This window comes from Lepidochelys kempii, chromosome 7, assembly GCF_965140265.1.
Source record: "Lepidochelys kempii isolate rLepKem1 chromosome 7, rLepKem1.hap2, whole genome shotgun sequence".
Classification (NCBI taxonomy): domain Eukaryota; kingdom Metazoa; phylum Chordata; order Testudines; family Cheloniidae; genus Lepidochelys; species Lepidochelys kempii.
Window position 1 is genome coordinate 121,242,145 of NC_133262.1, and position 24,067 is coordinate 121,266,211.

The 24,067-nt window shown below is 45.2% G+C and overlaps 1 protein-coding gene across 3 annotated transcripts in view; it reads right to left on the bottom strand.

Moving 5' to 3' along the window:
* NEURL1 (neuralized E3 ubiquitin protein ligase 1) overlaps window positions 1-24,067 on the bottom strand; it is a 281,015-nt gene that overhangs the window by 27,234 nt on the left and 229,714 nt on the right. For all 3 annotated transcript variants that reach the window (XM_073354469.1, XM_073354467.1, XM_073354468.1), the window contains exon 4: window positions 5,245-5,925. In XM_073354469.1, the coding sequence (XP_073210570.1) occupies window positions 5,245-5,925 (681 nt within the window). The remainder of the gene's footprint in view (window positions 1-5,244; window positions 5,926-24,067) is intronic.

Genomic DNA, 24,067 nt, shown 5'->3' on the forward strand with positions numbered 1-24,067 from the left:
AGAGAATTTCATCCAGAAATTCATGCATCGAGACCAATAATTTGTGGTTGAACTAGAGCAAATTTTTGAGGAAGAATCCATCACATCCCCTGATAATCTGCTCCAATGGCTAATTACCCTCAATGTAATTACCCTTATTTCCAATCTGAATTTGTCTAGCTTCAGTTTCCAGCCACTGGGTTATCTGATGACTTTGTCTGCTACTTTAGAGACCCTGTACTGTCAGATATCACTTCCCCATGTAGGTACTTATACATTGTGATCCAGTGGCCTTCTACACCTTTGCTTTGAACTCTGAGCTCCTTATATCTTTCACGGCACATCCCTGCAGCCTCTCACCCAACTGCAATGGTGCTTGGGGTTTTATTTATTTTCTGCTTGCTTGAAAGATTAATTAATCTTAATTTTCTGTTTTATTACTTCTCCTAGGATGAAATTAGTTCTAGTGAATTATACTGGATTGATAAAGACTGAAGACCACACCCCTGTTTATTGCACCAGCCCCTGCAATGTCCTATCTCAGGCCTTGATCTTATAATGAGCTCTGTGCAGGTGCAAAGGTTTACCCATGTGGAATTGTTTCTGTGATACTACAGTACTTCTCGATCCTTAGCCCAGGAAATAACTCTGGTATCTCTGAAACTGGTGGGGCAGCTACTGTTGGTAAATGTTGACTCTGTAATGGCACCTACTATAGGCCACCAGACAGTCATCAGATGGCAATGACTTTCATTTTTTATCATCCTTGGACATAGCCAAATGGCTGAGCTAGAGGTGGAAAAGTCAGTATCCAATAATCAGTCTCCTGAGCCATCCAGTCCTCTAATTCACCTTTCTTAATTCTTCTAATTGTGCAGTGGCATTGCCAGTGGCCAGGAATAATTTTATCTGTATTGCAGAAAAAGCAGAAAGGCTGGAGAGAACACAACACCTTGACTTTAAATTCCTGGCTTTTGGAGCTAATGGCACAGCTCTTTGTTCCTTTAATTCAGAGTGGTGGCTTTACTTATTTTAATAAGGGCTTGAGTGATACCCCTAGGAAGAGATTTAAATCTGCTTTTAATTGCTGCGCTAGAATAAGCAACCATAATGGTGCCTTTTGCACTGTTTGTATCTTCATTTCTTGTTGTTGTAATAGAGCTTTTACATGTTTCCCATTCACTGCCAGAGAAGATGGATATAAATGACATTTCTTATGCTTCAGATTCACCATGGCATCATAGAACCTAGAGCAGTGGTTCTCAAACTTTTGTACTGGTGACCCCTTTCACATAGCAAGCCTCTGAGTGCGACCCCCCTTATAAATTAAAAACAGTTTAAAATATATTGAATGCCATTATAAATGCTGGAGGCAAAGCGTGGTTTGGGGTGGAAGCTGACAGCTCGCAACCTCCCCCCCTCCCCCCCGTAATAACCTCACAACCCCCAGAGGGGTCCCGACCCCCAGTTTGAGAACCCTTGAGCTAGAGATAGGAATACTCTATTAGGTCATCTAGTTCATCCCAAGGCCTGGAAATGATCGATCCGCATGACCGATCCTGTGACTAGAGTATCATGAAGCGGCTAGTATTGGTGAGAGTCTGACAACTGCTCTGTATAAACAGCCCAACTGTGTTAAAAGGACTGACATTTTATAACAATCCAACCTAAGGCTGCAAAGTTACATTTATGGTTTAGACATGTGTCTTATAACGTAGGTAGTGCAAATGTCCTAACATTGTACTGGATGATGTTAGTTACTGTCTAGCCAGCATTACAATAGATGTACCAGCAGAGGGATCCTTATCCTTCCTTTGCGGACATTAGATTAATGCCAACAACTCCCCTCACTTACACTCCACTTTACAAAAATTCTAGCTTGTCCTCTTACAACCGAATTCAGGAGACAGTTCCCGTGTGTGCTCATGATACAGCTGGCAGTACGGGTGATCTGGTATCAAAGTAAACTGTGGCATGGTGGCAGCCTGATGGTTCTATTCTTTCCTGTGCCTACCAGGCCAGATGGGACCTTCCTTCTCAAGTATAGTATCATTTAATCCTCTTTATTCCCCACCCAGGTCTCTTTGGCTTGATCTACCATTATCAGAATGATGTGCTAGCTGGAAAAAAAAACGCAGCCAGGGTCTCTGAACAGCACAGGAATGGTAACCAAATTGGATCCCAGTGGCTATTAGAAGATGAATAGTGGTTAAAGCAATAAATGATAGTGTCATTTGTTATGCTTGAGTATTTTAATTGCAGCAGGATGTTAGTAATAAAAACTTATGCCTAGGGTTCATAAGTCTTAAACAGATCACTTAACGTCTTTCTTCTTCTATTACATTGCTAATAAGTCACTATAATCAAACCATATCATGCAAGAAAGCCTTGCAGACAGGTGGGCAGCTTCATCCCAAATCATCGTGCAAGGGGGTTATGTCCATTTCCTAAGAGGAGAGTTTAGCCACTAGCTTTTCCAAAAAGAATTTGTTTTTTCTGTTCAATGGAGAGATTATTTTTGTAGTGGGCCTTTAAAAAACCAAGGGCCATATTTTCAAATTAAGTAATTATCATAGAATCATTGAATCTTAGGGTTGGAAGAGACCTCAGGAGGTCATCTAGTCCAACCCCCTGCTCCCAGCAGGACCAACACCAACTAAATCATCTAAATTACACCGACAAATCCCATTAATTAGCTATTTGCATGCGCAGTCCGGTCATTGTGTGCCCAAAGTAGGCATCTAATTGCATGCCTAACTTTTTTTTAAAAATCTGTTCCTAAAAGTGAAGTGATGCACTGCAGAAAGATTAGCTTTCTTACTGTGAAATTGGTCATGCTTAAACTGGGACTGAGATACTACAGCAAGGAGCATGATTCTAAATGCATGATTCACTTGAGATGTAGATATGAGCTTGCAAGATCACCAGTATCTAGCCAACCTATCATGCATTATGATAATCATATTTTCCCTTAAAATGCACCTTGGAAGAGTGAAGAGAGATGTAACTTCCCATAGGGACTTATAGGCACATTGCAGGTCTGCAGTCTGCCAGGGTTCCTAAATTCATACCTGAGCAGGAGGGCTGACACGACATTGGGAAGTGGAGTGGAAGAGCACAGACAGTAAAAAGAAGTAGGAGACGGTCGGGCTGTCTGTCTCTGAGGCTTGGTCTACGCTACAGAGTTAGGTTGACATAAGGCAGTTTACGTCGACCTAATTATGTCAGTGTACACACTACAGCCTTGCTCCCTCCCATGTAAGTGCCCCCACTACACCGACATGACATTACTCCACCTCCACGAGAGGTGTAGGGCTTGTGTTGGTGTAGTTCGCGCGAGGCAGTGTCCGTGTAGACTCTGCAGGTACCTACATCGGCTGTTGGCTGTCTTCTCAATTTCACAGCTCCGTGCTGGAGCGGGGAGTATCATGAACTAGCCATGGTAGTGAACGAGTAGCCAGGCTACCCAGGCTGCAAGTAGCGCACAGAGGGAGCAGCATCTTTCAACTATTCAGCTTCAAACAGGGATTTGAAAAATTCTTTGGTTGACATCATGTACCAGAAATTTGGAAGAAATTCAGCCAAATGACTTTTCAAAGCCAAGTTCCTGCACAGCCTTAAACTGCTGCTTCTCCCTCCATAGCAAAAGTGACACTCATTAGAGGATTTTAATTAACACCTATTTGTAAATCCTTTACGGAGCATATAAATTATCAGCGTATTGCCATTGTTTTTGCCTAATATGGTGAAACTTCTAACGTCCGGGTCCAGCACTACAGGACAGCCTCCCTTTAGCTAAGGCTGAGGCTCAAGTGCTTTCCTAGGTTATCTCTACACGTTAAATGCTGCAGCTGTGACACTGTTGCACTTCAGCGTAGACAATCCCCACAGTGATGGGGGGGGGTTAATCCACCTCCCTGAGAAGTGGCAGAATTATTCTGTCAACACAGCATTGTCTGCCCAGAGGGTTAGGCTGGCATAGCTCTGTCTCTTGGGGGGTATGGATTTTTCACCCCTCTGAGAGATGTAGCTATGCTGATGTACGTTTTCATTGCAGATTAGCCCCTAACGAAATATCTTGCATGTACTGTTAGCAAATGACCCCCTTGTTATTTACATATTGGATATAAACTAAAAAGAAACTGCTCTCTGAGGGCCAGATCTTGCTCGCACAGACCTCACTGCAAGTTTTGACACTGCCATCAGCAGGACCAGGACTTGGTCCAGTTTCAAGGCTAAGATAAAGACGGCAGCTTGCACAAGCAACAGCGCTTGTGCCGGCACACAGCAGACACCTGCACACACAAATGTAAGTGTGTACAAGCAAAGGTGAGAGCACAAGCATTTTTTGCATGTAGACTTCCATTTTCATGCCTTCAGTGTTTGTTCTACACTTTCCAGCTAGAAACATTCCAGTTAAAGGGACACTGTTGAGATAAAAAGAAAAGGAGGACTTGTGGCACCTTAGAGACTAACGAATTTAATTTGAGCATAAGCTTCCGTAAGCTGCAGCTCACTTCATCGGATGCACGAAAGCTTGTGCTCAAATAAATTGGTTAGTCTCTAAGGTGCCATAAATACTCCTTTTCTTTTTGGGAATACAGACTAACACGGCTGCTACTCTGAAACCTCTAGAGATAAAGATAATCTATTTTAAAAGATTTACCTACCTGCATCACTTACACTTGCCTAATTAAAACAGAATGGGTCGTAAACATCTCATTGTTTGTTGGATTTCTGCCTTGCACTCAGATGGGAGCATGAAACAGTACATTTCACTGTGGCTTCTTTGCATAATCTAACACGAGGGATTCAGGAGGACTTTCTCAGGTGACTGTTTAGTCTTGTGGTTAATGCATAGGAACAGGCTCTGCCATAGATTTTCTGCAGGAACTAGGGCAAACCATGACACCCCCTTTTCTCTATATGCAAAAGGATTACACTTCCCTATTTCACCAGGAGATTATGAGGATGAATTTGTTTGTATTTGCAAAGAGCTTGGAGACCTTTATGTGAAAGGTGCTATAAAAATGCAAAGTACAGTATTCTAACTCAGTATTCTTGGGTGTAGGTTCACAATACTACAGAGGTCTTTGGTTGTTTTTTTTTTTTTTGGAGGGGGGGGCGGTGCTGGTGTAATACTTTTTGTGTATGTGGCCTAAAGTAAACTGATTGCCTTCTAATATGTTAATTCAATTCCCCTCCCCACAAATCAGACCTCCTCAAAATTTTTCACGTGAAATTTTAAAATATAGACAAACATACCCAATACTCGAATTTGCATAACTGCTCCATGTAAACCAAAGAACATCCAGAGGGGCTGGGAACAGTCCACACAGACCTGCATGCCGGCGCTGGTACCATTATGGCTCAAATGCAGTTCGCCTTCCGAATTCACCATAAACCCCAAGATGTCTCCACTCTGGAGGGGCACCAAGATTCTACAGACTGCCCAGAATTCCTTCCTGTCAACCAGTGATTCTGGGTTATAAGGAAGGTCACTGGGCCTCAGAGTGCTAGGGTCACAAGAGGTCACTCCGTATGACAATGTGCCGGAACGGGAGGCATTTGATTTGTTAATTTTGACAAAAATGGTTTCATTGATTCTAAGTGGTCTGCTGGTGAAAACCAAAGTCCTCTCTTCCCGGGCATGTTCCAGCCGGGCCACAGTTTGGTCATCCAGGATTTTGATATGGGCTCCCCTGAGCTGGTGGAAGCGGAGGTCACTTTCGAGCTGGGATGGGAAGAGATGGGAATGCTGAGAATTGAGGGAGTTCTGAGGGATGGGACACATGGTGGCCAGCACATGGAAGTTCTCTTCCTGGAGGTTGAGGTCGCAGAGGCTCACGGAGAGCCGGGTATCCTCTGTCTCCCTGCGCAGCGAGGGCCGGCGAATTGCAGTGAAAGATCTCGGACGCAGGCAGTCGGGAGGAATAATTTCACTGTCTGTGAAACCAAACGAGAGAGAGAGAAGGATCACTCAAGAAATAATAAAAATATCCAGGATTTTAGGACTCACTGGTGGTTTGATTGAAAAGCAGAGGGCTTCTGCCTTCAATAAATTTTCCTTAAAAATTAAAAAAAGAACAGAAGAGCATAAGATAAAATAGTTGTGCAAGTGTATGCTAGTTCTGTGCTTTCCCCCTAGCACCGGGCACCATAATCACAGCATAACCCAATGCCGACAGACTCAAACGATAGAAAAACCTGACCGAGAGGAACTCCTTGGGGAGGGGAAGCAGAGATACATCATTAATTTATTGATCGATAGTGATAAAGGTTCTGAGCTTTTATGCCTTGTCGATGTCTATAGTCACCTCTCACCAGGGCCTTGAAATGAGTAACTAAGTAGATATTTGGATTTTAAATCAAAATGCTAGTCTTGTAAATTTCAGTCCTATTTGTTATTCGTTACCTCTTGAAATTTAATTAATATTTTTAGCGATAATTAATCGCCAGCCTACCCGTGTTTGCAGAAAGACAGCACAGAAGCGGATAATATCACAGCTCAGGAATTTTCTATAAATACAGCACAATCGCTCATTATCTCCAGAACAAATAATTAAAAATCAAACTGGCAGATAAATAACAAAGACAGAAGACACATACGCATTCAAATGCAACAGAGAAAAAATAATTACACATTATCCTTTCTGTTACATCTCACTTGATGCTTCAAAAGCTGATCATCAATTTAGTTCCTCTGCTAAACAATGTAACCAGCTGGTTTTAATACCTAAATTACTTCCGTTTGGTACAATCTGAGCCATGTTGCTACCTGTCAATGGTAAGGAGCAATAAATGGAGGAAAAATGTTGAACCAACATAGTTTACAAACCTAAGCCTTGATCCTGCCACCCATGCTTAACCTTATGAACTATGAGTAACTCTTTTGATTTCAGGAACTATTCAGTGCGTGTAAAGTTAAGCATGTGTCTAAATCTGTGCAGGATTGAGGCCTTATTATACCAGTTGTGGGCCATACCTAGGAACCTTTCTCCACTTCAGTGGAAGCTTTGCCTGAGTAGGGACTGAAAAGCAGATTGCGGCTATAAGCCAAGGTCCAAATTATGTGGGCTCAGGAAACTCCATTCTGCAAGAAAAGCCGCTGAAGGATTTTTTGTTGACTCAGCCAGAATTCCTCCATGGGCTCTGCAGAAGCACACACAGAGAGCAGCTCCACCACCACTTGAAAGGGTGCAGCATGAACCCCTCTATTGCCCGTGCATAGCCATGGCCCTCTCATCACAACCCCTTCGAGAAGGCTATCATCACAAGCAGCATTAGCTTGGAATAGCGCCTGTGCTCTTCAGTCCAACAGGAACGGCTCACTGTGCAGGGGAGCAGGTGGGAGGCAAAGAAAGACTCCATGTACCCATCCTCCAACGCTGCACACTCACACATGGCTTCTGTCCCCAAGCAAGGGCCTCAAGATTTGGCCCCAAAATAGCCCAGCATTGACATGCAAGGATGAAACAGAGCAACTGCAAAGCAGAATGTAACAACCCCAGATTCTAATTTAGGACAAGAAGCAAACCTGGTACTAGGTGAAGTCAGAGGAAGAACGTAAGTGAGGAGACATTTGATTAGTCAGCATCTCAGAGCTAAAACTCTCTTAAGAACATAAGAATGGCCACATTGGTCAGATCAAAGGTCCATCTAGCCCAGTATCCTGTCTTCTGACAGTGGACAGTGCCAGGTTCCCCAGAGGGAATGAACAGAACAGGTAATCGTCAAGTGATCCATCCTGTCACCCATTCCCAGCTTCTGGCAAACAGAGGCTAGGGACACCATCCCTGCCCATTGTGGCTAATAGCCATTGATGGACCTATCCTCCATGAATTTATCTAGTTCTTTTTTGAACCCTGTTATAGTCTTGGCCTTCACAACATCCTCTGGCAAAGAGTTCCACAGATTGACTCTGTTTGCTAAACTTCTCCCTCAGATTAATTATTTTACAACAGCACATGACCAGAGCCTTGAGTCCTCTGGAAGACGGCACCCCTGTTAGGATGGCACTCCCTAGCACCTCTCCAGAATACTGGTTCAGTACTGACTCACCAAGGAGAAATGCCATCTCTATTGAATCACTGAGAGCACATCTTGCAACATAGGGGTTCTCACTAGTGGTCTCTTATACCATTTCAACCCCGCTTATTTTGGGACATCTGACAAGATCACCCCCACAGGTCGCTGGGGTGCAGTGTAACCTCTTTGGTTTGCTTAAACTGAATTGCTCTAGTCTCCTCTTTAAATAATCTGCTATTTCCAGATAATGTTGGAATATTCAAAATTAAAAACAGACTGTTTGTATCACGTGATTGATTCTCCTCGTCTTAGGAACAACTCCGAGCCCTAGCAGTTAATGCAGAAAAAGGAGCAGAACAGGAACTGGTGTTACCCTGGATAATTTAGATAGCAATTGCACTAATGCTTTCTATTATATTGGCTAGTGTTTATGTCATCACTGTCCCTGCTGGATAGAATCAGACTTCTGTCCCTCTTCCAGGCTGGAAACCCACAAAGGAAGAAAAAATGAATACTGGCAGCTGACGCAGATTCTTCTGTGTAGGTGAACTGGTAGAGACCTTTGTGCATAGAAACAGAAGGTCCTTTAAATTTCATTCCCCTTAACCACACATGGGCAGCCTAGCTGACAACTGTCATGTAGCTTACAGTCAAGGTTTCAAAAAGCTTATTTTCCACAAGGATGCTTCACATTTCCCTTCAGCTGCTGGGCAAAAAAATTGAATGGAGGTTTAGGGAGAAAGACTGTTTTGTGGCTGAGACACTGGACAAAGCGAGCAGACCTACATTCTATTCTGAACTGTTACTAACTTAACTTGGTTTTGGACAAGCAATTCAACCTCGCAGTGGCTCGGTTTCCCCATATAATATGGCCCATCCATACAATGGCAATAACATTTCTCAACCACACCGGGTGGCTTGTGAGGCTTAATTCATGAATGTTGTACAAAAGGTTTATAGGAGAGCAAAGTATTATTAATGCATAAAAGGGATTTGTGAACATCTAAAAGGGTGGATCTTTTAGGGTTGCCAGCCTGATCCTACTGATCTGATTTTTGATAAATCGAAAATGATGCAGCCGAATTCTAAAATCCCATTATAAGGAAATTAAAATATTGAGATTCATCCTGCATGAATGTAAGTAGTGTATTGACATGAAGCACGGAACACCGCTTATGCAGAATATGTGGAGTTATGAACAAATAATTCCATCTGGTCATTATGGTGAAATCTCAAACAAAAGAGAGGACATTGGGTGGTCAGTCGTCAGCAGAATCCCATGCTGGCATTGTTTTCTTGCTTCAGTGCAGCTCTATTTCTCACTTTGGCAGTATAGAACAAGCTGCTAATAAGACACTGGTCCATGATCCAGCCTTGTTTCTTTGCTGCAGCCAATCTCCAGCGTGAATGTTAAGAACATTTAAGACAGACTGTTTATTAGTTTCAAATGTATTGTGTGTGTGTCTATGCACGTGTAGTGTGTGTGTGTGAGAATAAAATTGCACAATTAGTCCACACAGTGAAATTCTGGAATGTGAGGTAGGGACACTGCTAGTTTTCACCTCAGTACATTGCCCCAATCAGCATGAAATTTCTCATTTCTGATGATGTCTTACTCTCACCCCAAATATCAGAGGGGTAGCCATGTTAGTCTGTATCCACAAAAACAATGAGGAGTCCAGTGGCACCTTAAAGACCAACAGATTTATTTGGGCAAAAGCTTTCATGGGTAAAGAACCCACTTCTTCAGATTCCCAAGGGATCCCAAAGAGTTTAGCCAACTGTGCAACATTATTTAGGAATCCTTGGGTTTTACCACGTTATTGATGTCACTGGAAGTTTTGCCTGAGCAAGGATTGAGGTGACAAAATGAGCAAGGAATTCAGGGTTTGACCCCCTACACTGAATTATGATGATGGAGACAAGTGATTTCTCAGTTATGTATCTAACAGATAGCAACAACAGTGATATAGTAGGAAGTGACCACAGTGTTCTACATGGAAAGGATTTTCCACTATGCGCTTTTTTTTTGTGGGAGAGAATCTGGGGCACTCTAGGTATGGTTGTTTTTTAAATTTCTGGGCCATACAAATCCCTTTTTCTCTTTTCTAGAGGATAAGGGTAAATTATCTGAGTGATAAGGGAGCGGGGGATATGGGCGAGAAGAAGATTGCTTTCACTTCTCTGCTGCAAGTTTTTCCCCTTTAGGGGTTTCAGAGACTAAGCCTCACACAAAACACCAACTATTTAGCATGTCATACCCTCCCTAGGCAGTGGGCTTCAAAGGATTCCTGCTTCCAGTTCAGATGGTTTGGAAGAAAAATCCCCAGGGTTCTGGGTAGCCCCTAGCGTAATTTAATAAAGCTTCAAACCAAGGAGTTGGCTGGGGGAAGTGGAGGGGTTATCAGAATCCTCATTCCAGGCTCTGCACCGCCTACATCTCTGCTTTGCTTTCTGTCTGCACCTCCTCCTCCTCCTCCGTGCTCTGCCAGCTATTCATTTTTTCATGCTGTCTGCTGCGACCTGAAAGAGGCTCCCTGATCAAACAAGACCCCCCAATGACACTCCTCCATCAAGTCCCCCCTAAGATTGCTCTTCTTTGAGCCAGCCTTTCACCACTACTCATCCCTTCATCTACCACCAAACACCCCTCTTCAAAGGGATGGTACCTCAGCTACCTCTGCATGCTGACTGCTGGCAAATGTTGACTTCTTAAGGACACCTCCTGTATATGCATATACAGATGTGTGCACATACAACCATGGAGAGAATTATAATCTACAGCACTAATAACCCTACAACTACAAGACCCAAAAGGCACATATTACTGTCAGCATTTATAACATAGTGACTTTGTTATATCCATTCACCCTCCCCATTGTTGATACTTTGTCTATTGCCTACCAAAGAGCTTGATCCTCCAAGGTGTGGGGCACCTGCAACTCCCACTGACTTCCTGCAGCACCCAGGATCCAACCCACAACTCACAGCATCAAGTGCTTCACCTGCAAGCTTTTGGGCACAGGGACTTTCTCCTTCTGTCTTGTCTGCAAAGCACTGTGCACACGTATGGTGCTAGAAATAATACATGATCCCAGTAAATGACCTGCCAATGTATATTACATGATGGGTATATACTGCAAGAATGATCTAAAGAGGGTCTAATACGAACAAAGGAAATTCAAGTATTAGGACTGGAAAAAAAGGGTCTCTAAGACATTGGGAATCAGACTCATGCATGGCCTCTGATAGAAGAATACATTGCATCATAAAATGAAACTGCTTAATAGGAAACAGGAGTGTAGAGATTGCAAGGGAACAAGGAGAAATGTAATTGTATCTGGACACGACTCATCTTTTTCTGTTAATTAAGTAAAAGGGATCAGCTCTGAACTCACTTGAATCAGTGTAATCCACTGAAGGAAACAGAAGTAAAAAGGAGGGGGGTGTCAAAAATTCCCTCTAGCATTTCTCTTCATTCTTTCTGCTTTCCCTCCTTCCACCAACTCCATTTCTTCTCCTCTTCCACCCCTCTCCCCCATGTTCATTTGGTAATTTTGTCTTACTAATATTTTCACTGAACATTATATCTCCTTGTGGAGTTTTTGCAACTAAAACCCTGAGAACTGCAGCACCCCCAAATTGCTCACTGATGTCAACAAGAATTGCAGGTCCTAAGTCTAACGTCTATTGACTGAAATGTCATATGCCCTTTCAAAATCAGCCTCCACAAACGGGGTTTTACCATTCTACTTGTGCCATTATGTGGGGACTCCACTCACAGTCAAGAAAACGGACCAGGGCTCCTTCTGAAACTCTCAGGGAGGAGCCCTCCGGGAAGATGGGCATGATTCCAACACTTATGATGGGTCACTCCCTCCTCCAAGGTCTTTAACAGGAGTTGTGCGGCTAAGAGGCCGTTTGGCACCGCTTTGAAAATTTAGGGGAAGTGTCTGAAATATAAAGCAGATGAAGCTGTAAAGCAACATGGCCGTTAGAGATGAGCTGAAGTGATCTGGCAAAAAGCAACCCATCTTTTGGATGAGAAGTAAAACTGTGTAACAGGGCACTTGCAGTCAATCAAGATCCAACATCCCACATAAGAGTAGGATGGTAAGCCCAGCTTTCTCACTAAAAATCCCAACTCATACCTCTGTCTTTGCCAAACTCTCCTTGCAGTTGTTCAGTGGTATTCTTCGCTTCCCGTCCTAAATTAGTTGTGCAGTGCACAGTATTAGACAGTTTCCCCTTTTCAGCCCAGCAATGGCTGCATTTCAGTGGCAGGTGGAATGATTGCTGTGCACAGTATAGAATTCACTTTGTAAAGTACTTTGAGGGGACTGAGGATGGAAGATGCTGTATATATGCAAATTCATTATATCTAGAGCTTGGTAAAATTTTTCAGATGAAATTTTTATTTTGTCAAAAGATGCATATTTGGGTTGACCGAAACATTTTGCAGATTCGTGTTCAATTTGTCAAATTGTTTCAGCTAAAAAAATAAAATAAAATAAAATCAAAAATTTTCCTTTTAATGTTTTCTAAATGAAGTGTTTTGATTTTATTTTCAATAATTTTTATTTTGAATTTTACTTTGTTTTTAAAGGTAAATACCTTAAAAAAAATAAATGTTTTTGTTTGACCCGAAACAAAAATTTTTCTGTTTTTTTCATTTGCCCATTGTATCCCCAAAGTCAGGATCTAGGTTCAGATTTTCCCAGAGTTATAGGACATTTGGTTCAGGCCCATCTCTAGTTTTGTGATATGTTTCTTAGAACTTGGGAAAGCCAAGAAAATGGAAAAACAAACTCATCCTTATTGAAAATAAACCAAAGTAGAAAATTCAAGAGGCAAACAAAAGAGAAATGAAAGGAAGGGGAGACAGAGACATTGCTTGTAGTAGTTAAGAGACAAAGTCAACCTCATAAAGAATGGTAGGAGTGCTTTTACTTTTTGGCAATGTACCAAAATAGACACATTTTCTAAAAAAATAAACTTATTTGCTGTCAGAAAACTTGTATTCTCCATGTGAGGTCTGAGGAGCAGACAACTGCCTTTCTGCGCTATCATCATGACCCTGTGGAAACCTAGAGTCACAGAATGTACATGATCAGACTGTGACACTTTGCCTAGTTTTGTTTTATTTTTTCTGTTACCTTTAAATCTTGAAGTTATAAGACCTGGGGGCACTCCACTGTGTTTACTTCTCATAAACACTCAGGCGCCGGAATGCATCTTCTCAGTTCATACAAAGAAGCCACTTTGGGAGCCTTATTGTAGATGTGGGAGGCAATTGGATAAAATCCCACACAGGAATGACTCATACTTAAAACTTTCTCTGCCATACACAGAGAAACTCAACTCATCTCAATACATTTCCCCCTAAGAACAGGCCGAAAAGTCAAACTATCTGACTAATTTCTGACCCACCATCCCTTCCTACTGCACCACACAAAAGAGACACGAAACCCAAAGTCTTTAGTTAAATAAAGATCTAGTTATTGTCATATTGTTTATGACTTTTAAAATAAAGTCTTACTATGGCATTTTAAATAAAGCATGCCCTTTCTATCTTCCCTACAGGAATACACAACATATTACAGTCAGTGGAGAAATTCCTTCCCGATGTAGCTCCATCAGCTTTAAATGTAAGATCATCTTCCTTGTCTTCAAGAGCAGGTACAATTTAGCTCCTGCCTAAATAGTATCAGAGCTTGGGAGCCCACTCACATCGTAAAATACAATCCCTGCCCCAAAGAGCCTACCACCTAAATAGAAAGGACTGATAGCGCTGGAAGAAAGGAAGCATGACCATTATGGACTCGGACATGCCAACTCTCATGAACTGATCGCGAGAGTCGCGATTTCTAAGCCTCACTCAGAAATCGTGTCAGCAGCCCTGGGCGCGGCCGGGGCTCCCGCTGTCAGCAACCCTGGGGTGGCAGGGCCATGTTCCACCTGAGGACAGACAGCGGGCTGGGCTCCTACAGTCAGCACCAGGCGCTGGCCGGGCTCTCACTGTCAGCCTGGGAAGTGGGAGAGGGGACCCCCTGCAGCCCCACCCAGGCCTGGGAAGGATAAAGAACCCTAAGGAGCAGAGGTGAGGCTGGGGGGCGTAGCGGGGTTGAAGTGAGGGGGATGGGGGCTGATGGAGTGGGAGGCTGTACTGATGGTGAGTTCTAAGCAGATGGGATAAGCACTGAGAGGGTGAACTGAGGGCGGTGGGGGTCGACGGGGTGGGCAATGAACTGATGGGGTGGTGATGATCGGGGCTGGGGGACTGAATGGAGGGGGCTGAATTGAGGGGGTTTGGGTGGGGCTTGAACTGAAGGGGGCACAGACACCGGCTTCCTCCAGGCCCCAGGGGTGCTCAACCCCCCCTTCTGCCCCAGGCCCTGCCCCACCTGACCCTTTCCCCCAAACCCCCACTCCTGCCCCGCCTCTTCCTGCCCAGTTCCGCCCCCTCCCCCCCCCGTGCCTTCTGCACACGCGGAACAGCTGATCACGGTGGGCAGGAGGCACAGGAAGGGAGGGGAAGGAGCTGATCGGTGGGGCTGCCAGCGGATGGGAGACGCTGGGGGCGAGGGGGGAGCTGGCGGCTGGAGGTGCTAAGCCTCCACTGATATTTTTCAATGGTTGCTTAGAATAAAAAAACTGCAAACTAACATCACTAACACAGCACATGCCTCACTTCACCAATCAGCACCACTCCCCTACCCCTGTCTACATGTTGCCTCTTTAGAATGCAAGCTTTTCAAGGCGGGAGCCCTTTCTCATTTTGATCTGCATGCCAGCTCGCACACTTGTGGCGATATATAAATGAATAGCAGGAATAATTAACGATGACATCAGCCCGATGAGTCACACAGCAGGTTAAGACTGTCACAAACAGAATATTCTGTGGGTTCTGATTTGGAGAGATATGGTTTCCGGGCACCCATTGTCACCTTGCAGTGTGTCATGTTCTGCCCTTTAGGGGGCTCCAAAGGCCAAAAGCCTGAGCAATTCTTCATTCATGCACTTCGTACTCGTAAATCGTGGTGATACCAAGTTGACATCATTGTGTATGTAACCCCTTGCGGTTTAGAGAACATGGCCCCTTTAAATCTTTTTCCTAGTGGGGAGGGGGAGCAGTGAGAGAAAGGAGGGAAACTTGGGGGTGTGGTTCTGGAGCCCTGGGGGAGAGAAGGGCTGCAGCAGGGAGGCCCTGGACAAAGTGAAGGAGAGAGAACCTGAGTGAAGCCTGGGAAGGACAGGGCGGCCGATCGGGGAAACCCCAGGACAGGAGGCAGCAGGAGCACTGTGCCACGGGGGAATCACCCAAGAAGGACAGGCCGGAGCTGGACCCAGTATCACTGCTGCCCAGAGTTGCATGGGGCTGTCAGTACTGGGGCTTGTGCCTCTGCATTGGGAAAAAGGAGGGAGGCTGTAGCTAGTTAAGTGGGGAGGTTGTCTCTCTCTGGCTTTGCAGAGAGCGGCAGAATAGGGTTTGTTGGGGAAAGTTCACTGGCGCCGAAGACAACCAGGAGCACCCAAGACTCAGCACTGGACTGGAACTTTGCTCAGGACTCCTGAACTCTGTGTGCAGACACATTGCTCAGTCTCTGCCCTTTCAGACTGTTCTACCACTGGGCCTGTGGGGCCTTGGTTTGGATGCAACCCTGTTCTACTGCTCCCCCTACATTTCCCCTTGTTGTTTTTCTCCTCTCATCCCTCTGTAAATAAATATCTCCCTTTGTTATATCCATCCACTTTTTCAGTGGGGGGTTTGGAACGGGTGCCCCTGGGGTGGAAGGAATTTTTCCTGCTGCATTCCTGCGCGCGCCTTCTCTTGGCTAGAGCTGCCTGCAGAGCAGACTCCATCTTGGCCACGAGGACACTAAAGGTACATGTACTTAGTGGAGGGTAAACACATTTGCAAAGTGCTTTTATGGGGTTCATGCACAAGTTACTAGTTACATTTGGATTTTATATCCTATTCATTCAATCTGGAAGCCAAAGTAACTCACGGGAGGCTGTTTCATGCTATGAGGAGCTGTTACAGACACACCATTGGCTGGCCCTGAATTAGCAGACAAGACATAGGATCTGGAAGCTTCAAACATACAGTAGAACCTCAGAGTTACAAACACCTCGGAAACGCTATGGTTGTTCTTTCAAAAGTTTACAACTGAACACTGACTTTATACAGCTTTGAAACTTTACTATGCAGAAGAAAAATGCCGTTTTTAACCACCTTAATTTAAATGAAACAAGCACAGAAGCAGTTTCCTTACCATAGCACATCTTTTTTTCTTTTATTAAACTTTCCCTTTATTTCTTTAGTAGTTTATGTTTAACGCAGTACTGTACTGTATTTGCCTCTTTTTTTTTTTTTGGTCTCTGCTGCTGCCTGATTGCGTACTTCCGGTTCCAGATGAGGCCTGTGGTCAGGGGTGAAAGTAAGATAGATTACTTACCGGTACGGGAGCCCCCAGAAGGGGCATGCTTCAGGTCAGCCTCCCCCAGCCAGCCCTTCCACGCTGCCTGGCCCACACCGCCTGGAGCTCCGGTGGTGATTTAAAGGGCCTGGGGCTTCACGGTAGCAGCAGCAGGGAGCCCCAGGCCCTTTTAAATCACCGGGCCCGAGGGCAGCTGCCCCTTTTGCAGCCCCCGCCCCCCGTCGGCAGCCCTGAAGGGAAGGGGGGGCACGGTGGCAAAAGGGGCAGTAAGGGCAGCGCTTTAACATCGGCTGCGTACGGGCCGGTACCATCGGCCACTTCTTACCAGTACGCTGTACCGACTCACTTTCACCTCTGTCTGTGGCTGACCGGTCAGTTTGTAACTCTGGTATTCGTAACTCTGAGGTTCTACAGTAGTTCAAAGAAGGCTGGGAGTTCTGTAAGATGTCCGCTCTGTCGCCAATTACACGTATTTCATGACAGAGCGTCGTATTCGTCAAGCAAACAACAGATGTGTGAATCGAATGACTGAATTAGTTCCCCTTCTGACCAACAAGGTCCAAATTAGCATTTTAGAGAGACTCACTGTGTCTGTCCAATACTGTCTCAAGTATCAAAGAGAACTTCTCCTGTGATTGAGCAGTCAGAAGTGAAAGTTCAAGCCAAGGGTTGGAGAAAGAGCACAAAGTTAGAGGAGAAGCAGTTTCACTGCAGGTGATATGTCTGGACTGTCAAAGAATCATTTATATTGTGACAAATCCACACAAGATATTAAAACTAGGTTGCAAAAGAACTAATGCCAACATATTCAGGGGCACAATTCTGTGAGGGGTTGAGCATCCCCGGCTCCCACTGAAGTCAGTCAGAGCAGGGGTGCCGGAACAGGGGGAGACCAGGGGCCCTGGCCCCATCACTTTTAAAATTGGGAGGGTTATGCCCTCCCACTTTTTACCAGCTGTAAGGGTGAGCTGAGGAGAGAAGGGGGCAGAGAAGCAAGTTGGGGGCATGATCTTGGAGGGAAAGGCAGCGCAGGAGCGGGGCCTCAGGGGGAATGAGTGGCACAGGGGAGGGGCTTCGGGGAAAGGGGCGACACAAGGTGGGGCCTTGGGGAGAAGGGGCAGTGTGAGGGGCGGGCCCACGGTTGGGTCACTGGTGGCCCCACACTCACACTTTTAGGGAGCTTCCACCACTCCTAAGTCAGAGTGAACAGTGCTCAGCACTGTGAGGGATTGGGGTCTGTCTGTTTTACATTTAAACTAGGTATGTGTAAATTTGTTTGGATAAAATTAATTTATTTGGTCTAATTTCAAATCCACCCAACACAGCATAGGATTGAAAGTTAGATTCAAACTCAAAAATTATTGGGCTGGCATGTTCCAGTTTGAACAGATGGGGGAAAAGGGAAAGAAGGGGGAGCCAGCTATTAGCTATTCTCAGCAGTTACCTGTTCAGAAAGCATTGTGTTTAATTTATCGTTCAATCTGCCACTCTAGCACCAAATTTTTCCTTCTTCCACAGGAGCTGCAGACTTCCCCATACACAATTTTGCTTAAAACACAAAATGTTTGTTTTCCTGCCAGGTGAGTGTGAATAGGCACTCCTTTGGGTTTTATTCAGAACACGCACACACACTTCTATGCATATTAATTTGCCTCACTTCCTTTGCTTAATGAGAATGCTATGCAGAATGCAGATTTCCCACCAGGGGGTTGTGAATGCTCCATGCATACTACCGATAAAAACGCTACAGCAAAGGAGAAAAATCAGAAAACAGGAACCGGATCCTAAAAGAGGGGACAGAAACCAGACTCATGTACTGCCAGAATCTAACATGAAACATCCAGAAAGAAGGAATGCAGAACACTGAAGATAATAGAATTATAGACATTGTTAGCCAGACTCAGCACAATTAGAAATTCCTATCTAGTTTGGTAATTGGATTGATCAGCTGCATTTTTTTCCCCAACAGAGTCTAAATAGTGAAAGGAAATACATTCATGCTTAAACAAGAAAGGAATCCAAAGTACAGAGGGTGTGTGTTTCCTGATTAATAGTAGTTTCTGTGACAAATATTGTGTAATGAAGTGTCCTGCACCATCTTGTTCATAACACACACACACACACACACACACACACAAAGCATTCTGCAAAAAGAAAAGGAGGATTTGTGGCACCATAGAGACTAACAAATTTATTTGAGCATAAGCTTTCGTGAGCTACAGTTGCATCTGATGAAGTGAGCTGTAGCTCACGAAAGCTTATGCTCAAATAAATTTGTTAGTCTCTAAGGTGCCACAAGTCCTCCTTTTCTTTTTGCGGATACAGATTAACACGGCTGCTACTCTGAAACAAAGCATTCTGTACATCATCTGTAAGCATTTCAAATTGATCTGCAAGTACAAAATGGCACAAAGACTATGAATAGCCGTGTGGTGTTAAAAGCAGTCAGTGTTTCCCTTAGTAAACAGGAATATTTTGAGGGAGCATGCCAGTAAGTTTTGAACAAGACACTCAAAGCTTCCATGCTAATTTTCTAATTTGGAATTGGTTTATTTTGCAACCAAAGCCAATGCTCAGAGCAACACATGAGTGTTCATGCTTTCTCGGTAGCACAAACACACTTTGGCCCCCAGGCAGGAAGGCATTCCCATTTTAAAAAGGTCCTTCAGCATCTACTTCAGTCCCACTGAAGTCAATGGGACTCAAACATGTGCTAAGCGTACGCTTAACTACAGTCCTGAACAAGGATGAACTTTAGCATGTTCTTAGCTGCTTTTCTGAACTGTGGCCATTAGTAGCCCATTTGACCCTTCCTAAATGCTCACAGATCAGAGGGAATATGGCCTGATGCCTAATATTCAGAGGTGGAGGACAAATGACTGGGGACCTATTCCTGAGTCTAGAAATGATTGCTTGAGGAGATCAACTCAATTTCTGTGTGTCTCACTTTCCTCATCTGGATAATAATGCCCACTTCATGGGTGAGCTTGTGGGGCGTTTAGCAAGTGCTTTAAAATCTCTGCGTGAAAGACACTATATTGTTCACAGGCGCCAAATCCATGGGTGCTCCAGGGCTGGAGGGGCGCACCCAGCAAAAAAATAGTGGGAGCCCGCGGATCAACTCCTCCCCCTCCCTCCCAGTGCCTCCCGCCCACCACGATCTGCTCTTCAGCAGCATTCAGGAGACTTGGAGGAGGGGCAGGAAGAGGCAGGGAGGGAGTGGAACAGGGTGGGGCAGGAAGAGGTGGGGTGGGGGCTTGGGGGAAGGGGTGGATTGGAGGCGGGGCCTGGGGCGGAGCAGGGGTGGAGCACCCCCCAGGAACTGGGGAAGTCAGCACCTCTGATATTGTTTACATAATTCCAGAAATGTCTCAGTGCGTTACAGACAAGTAAAAAGAAAAGGGGCAAAATGTTGGTTTGTTACATCCATGTAAATCCAGAGGGACTCAACTGAAGTTAACACTGAAGTTAGCTCTGGATTTGCACTGGTGTAAATCAGGAGTTCTCAACCTTTTTCCTTCTGAGGCAACCTCAACATGCTATAAAAACTCCAGGTCCCAGCAGGAGGTGAGGGGGACTCAGGGCTCCAGGCCAGGGGTGGGACCCTTGGGCATAGGCGTAGTTTGCCTTCTATTTGGGGGCAAGGGCCGGTGGGGCTCAGGCCAGGTCCGCACAGCAGGGTCCAGGGAGGGAGCAACACCTCAGCAGGCCACCCACCTGGGCCAGTGGCTGCTCCCCGTGGGCTCTGACAGCCCCGGAGCCAGGCCTGGGCCTGGGCAGCTCTGAGCTTGTCTACACTGGCAATTTACAGCACTGCAACTTTCTCGCTCGGGGGTGTGAAAAAACACACCCCTGAGCGCAGCAAGTTGCAGCGCTGTAAAGCACCAGTGTAGACAGTGCCCCAGTGCTGAGGTTTTCCTAGAGCTGCGCCGTGACCGCACAAGGCACGTTACAGCTCTGCCACATTAGCGTTGCCAGTGTAAACTAGCCCAAAGGGGGGGTTAATTAATGTAGACTAGTCCGGGGAGAGCTTGAGGTTTCAGCCCTCCAAAACGTTCCTAGGTTTCAGAGCTGCTGGAACCCCAGTTGAGAACCGCTGGTGTAAATGATATCAGGATCTGGCCCATAGATTCTGCCCTTATGACCTTACACTGTAAGGTCTTGTCTGTAGTAGGAAAAAAGGTATGTTCCTACCTCATATTAATTAAACCTGGTAAGATCCTAGGGAAGACAAAGCAGTTATAGCATTAACACGAGTTAGCAGGTCAATGTAAACCTTAGGTCTTTATCTTGGCCCATTAACATGTGAGAAAAATACACATCTACAGTCTGCAAAAGTTTCTAGTTTGTTTTGCACTCATCTAAAAGAATGGTTCATCTATTTTACATATTACATACAGTAGGTTTATACTCTGGAGTAACCTTAATCTGCAAGAAGCATTCACACAATGATGTGATAAACCTACTAATAAAACTAGTTCTCTTTTTCTGGCGCTTCATAGCTTGTTTTAAAATAGCACAAGTATGGCTTTAGGTCCCAGTTCAGGAAAGAAGCTGGCCATGTGCTTCAGTCTATTCCTATTCAGGACAGCACTGAAGCACACCTAAATGTATGTGTAAGTGCTTAAATCCCATTGAAGTCAATGGGACATAAGCATAGATTTAAATGCTGCCTTAAATCAGGACGTGTGCCTGAATCAGTGCCACAAAGAGGAAGGAAAATGGGCGGTTGTGAAGATCTAAAACTGGATTCCACAGCTAAAAGGAGGTTTGATGTCAACATGTGCTTTTCAGTCCTCTCCTCCGTATCTTCGCAGTGCAGTGAACAGCTGCAAAGGAGATCTCCTAAAATAGTAGCTCTAAATTGTATGTGGTGTAGTTGTAACCATATTGGTCCCAGGAGATTAGAGAGACAAGGTGGATGAGGTAATATCTTTTATTGGACCAACTTCTGTTGGTGAGAGAGACGTGGCTTTCTAGCTCTAAACTGGTAATTTTAGCTGTCATGCCTGGATGAAATTGGAAGGGAACCAAAGGAGGAGGCTATGGTCATTTCAATCACATACCTGGTCATAAAAAATTTGTCTATTCAATGAATTCCTTATACATTCTGTGATAAATGTCTGTGACGATCTGATGGGGTCTAGCTAAGAACTTCTTTTCTCCAGGATATTTTGAACTAAGGAGACTAAGATAAGCTCTAGCAGCAAGATTTATTGCCTTGATATCATAAGAAACAAACAGGCAAATTCTGCTCCCACTTATACCAGAGTAAGCCTGGAGTAATTCCACTGACTTCTATGGAGCTATTCCAGATATACACTAGTAAAGGAGCTGGCTGGCCTAAAGAGATGAAGACAGAAAACCAGCAGGGCAGGCATTTCTACAGTTGTATACCATATATATATATATATATATATATATACATACACACACACACACCCCCCGTATATATATATATACACACACAAATAAGGTAGGGGCCTATGAAGGACACTAGGTCACATTCTGCTTTCAGTTATTCTGGTATAACCTCGCTGAAGTCCATGAGTAGGGTCCTACCAAATTAATGGTCCATTTTGGTCAATTTCACAGTCGGGGCGGCTCTACCAATTTTGCCACCCCAAGCAGTCGCCACCAAATTGCTACCGCAGGACACGGACTCCCGCCCCATTCTAAATGCCGCCCCAAGCACCTGCTTCCAAAGCTGGTGCCTGGAGCTGGCCCTGTTCACAGTAATAGGATTTTTAAAATCATAACTTTCAAGATTTCAGCTATTTAAATCTGAAATTTCACAGTGTGGTAACTGTAGGGGTTCTGACCCAAAAAGGAGTTGGGGGCGTGTCCACAAGATTATTGTAGCAGGGGGTTGCGGTACTGCTACCCTTACTTCTATGCTGATGCTGCTGTCAGTGCTGCCTCCAGAGCTGGGCAGCTGGAGAGCGGAAGCTGCTGGCCGGGAACCCAGCTCTGAAGGCAGAGCTGCCGCCAGCAGCAGCGCAGAAGTAAGGATGGCCTGGTATGGTGTTGTCACCATTACTTCTGCGCTGCTGCCTGCAGAGCTGGGCCCTCAGTCAGCTGCCGCCACTATCCAGCCACTCAGCTCTGAAGGCAGCGCAGAAGTAAGGGTAGCAATATCTATTAAAATCTCACGGATTGCTTTCAAGAGTCACCAGGAGACTCCAGGCCCATCCTGGAGGGTTGACAACCCTAGTAAAAGCACACAAAAGACCAGGTTTGACAAGGGGAGACCAGATTGTTTTTTATGGATGTGTTTTTTATGGCTGTGAATCTGGTAGGGCCCTATCCATGGATTTGGATGGAGATAAAAGCGCAGAATTTGGCTGTGTGTGTGTTAGCTGAGGCTAACTGCAAATGTTCCTGTAACAGACACAAGCTTCTCCGCAGTGCTCAGCTACCCCCTGACAATATGCCCATATGGGAAGACAGGACAAACAGGGCTGGATAAAAACAGAACTGACCCAAACTGCACTAAGCCTTTTGTGAGCTAACCCTTAGAAGTGTCTGACAATAAGCTCCACCATCCCAGGGATGCCTGTCCTACCCGCGCTTTCTGCTGCTGCTGTCCAGAAGCAGATCCATATAGATGTCAGGGGCACATGGGCAGAAAAGCCACTAGCCAGTTATGAAGTGCTCACTTTGATGTCCCTTTGGTCCAGGCCTCAGGAGGTACTGCCAAGGTCTGCCCACTACTTAACCCCAGCTGTACCTGGGATCCTCTTTCCCACACTAAATCTTTCTGTCCTACAGAATATTGGACAGAGTCTGGAACTAAGTTAGATCTGCATAGAAGAGTCCATAGAGAAGTTCAGTGAGAAATCTGCTCTCCCAGGTTCTAGCCAGCTCTGCTTTTCTTCCCTTCTCTTCCTCTTTTGACTGCATCTGATGTTTTAAATATAGTCTTCACAGGAGCTGGGTCAATGTACATTGATTTTTTTTTTTAAACTAGCTTTGCTGTAGTGGTCTAAAGATTTGTCAGTTTCAGCCATGCAGCTATGGTTAATGAAGCATAAGGATCAAGTCTGGCCAGTAGGGTACTGTACGGGGAGCAGCTGGTGCCTTTGATGGAGCATGCAGCATTGCCAGGCACGACAGTACATCATGTCAATGTTTGTCACACCAGGCTGAGGCACTCTGCGGAATCCGCCTGCCAAGCCCCCTCTGAGACTACTGCAGCACAATTACCATGCCACCATGCGCTGTCTTTACACAGTCGGTCACACAATACTTCCTGTCCTGGAAGGAGCTGGAGGAGGCATCTGCCATAGACACTGAGGGTACGTCCAGTGCCCTTGGGACAATTTGTATAGCAGGGGGCGCTGAAAGCAACTGAACCAAACTGTAAACCCTGAATATGATGGAAACCCCTTCAAGCCAGGGGTGCCGCCGCACCCCCAGCACCCTTCGTTCCAGCACCTCTGGGTACGTTTACATTGCAGATGGGGACATGCATCCCAGCCTGAGCAGGCAGACGTGTGCTATCACTGCTCCACCTAGCGCACTAAAAGCAGCATCCTGGGTGTTCTGGTGAGGACCCAGGGTGTCAGGCGGTTGGTACGCGGGTGGCTAGCCCGTCTGCTGCCTGTGCTGAAATGTTC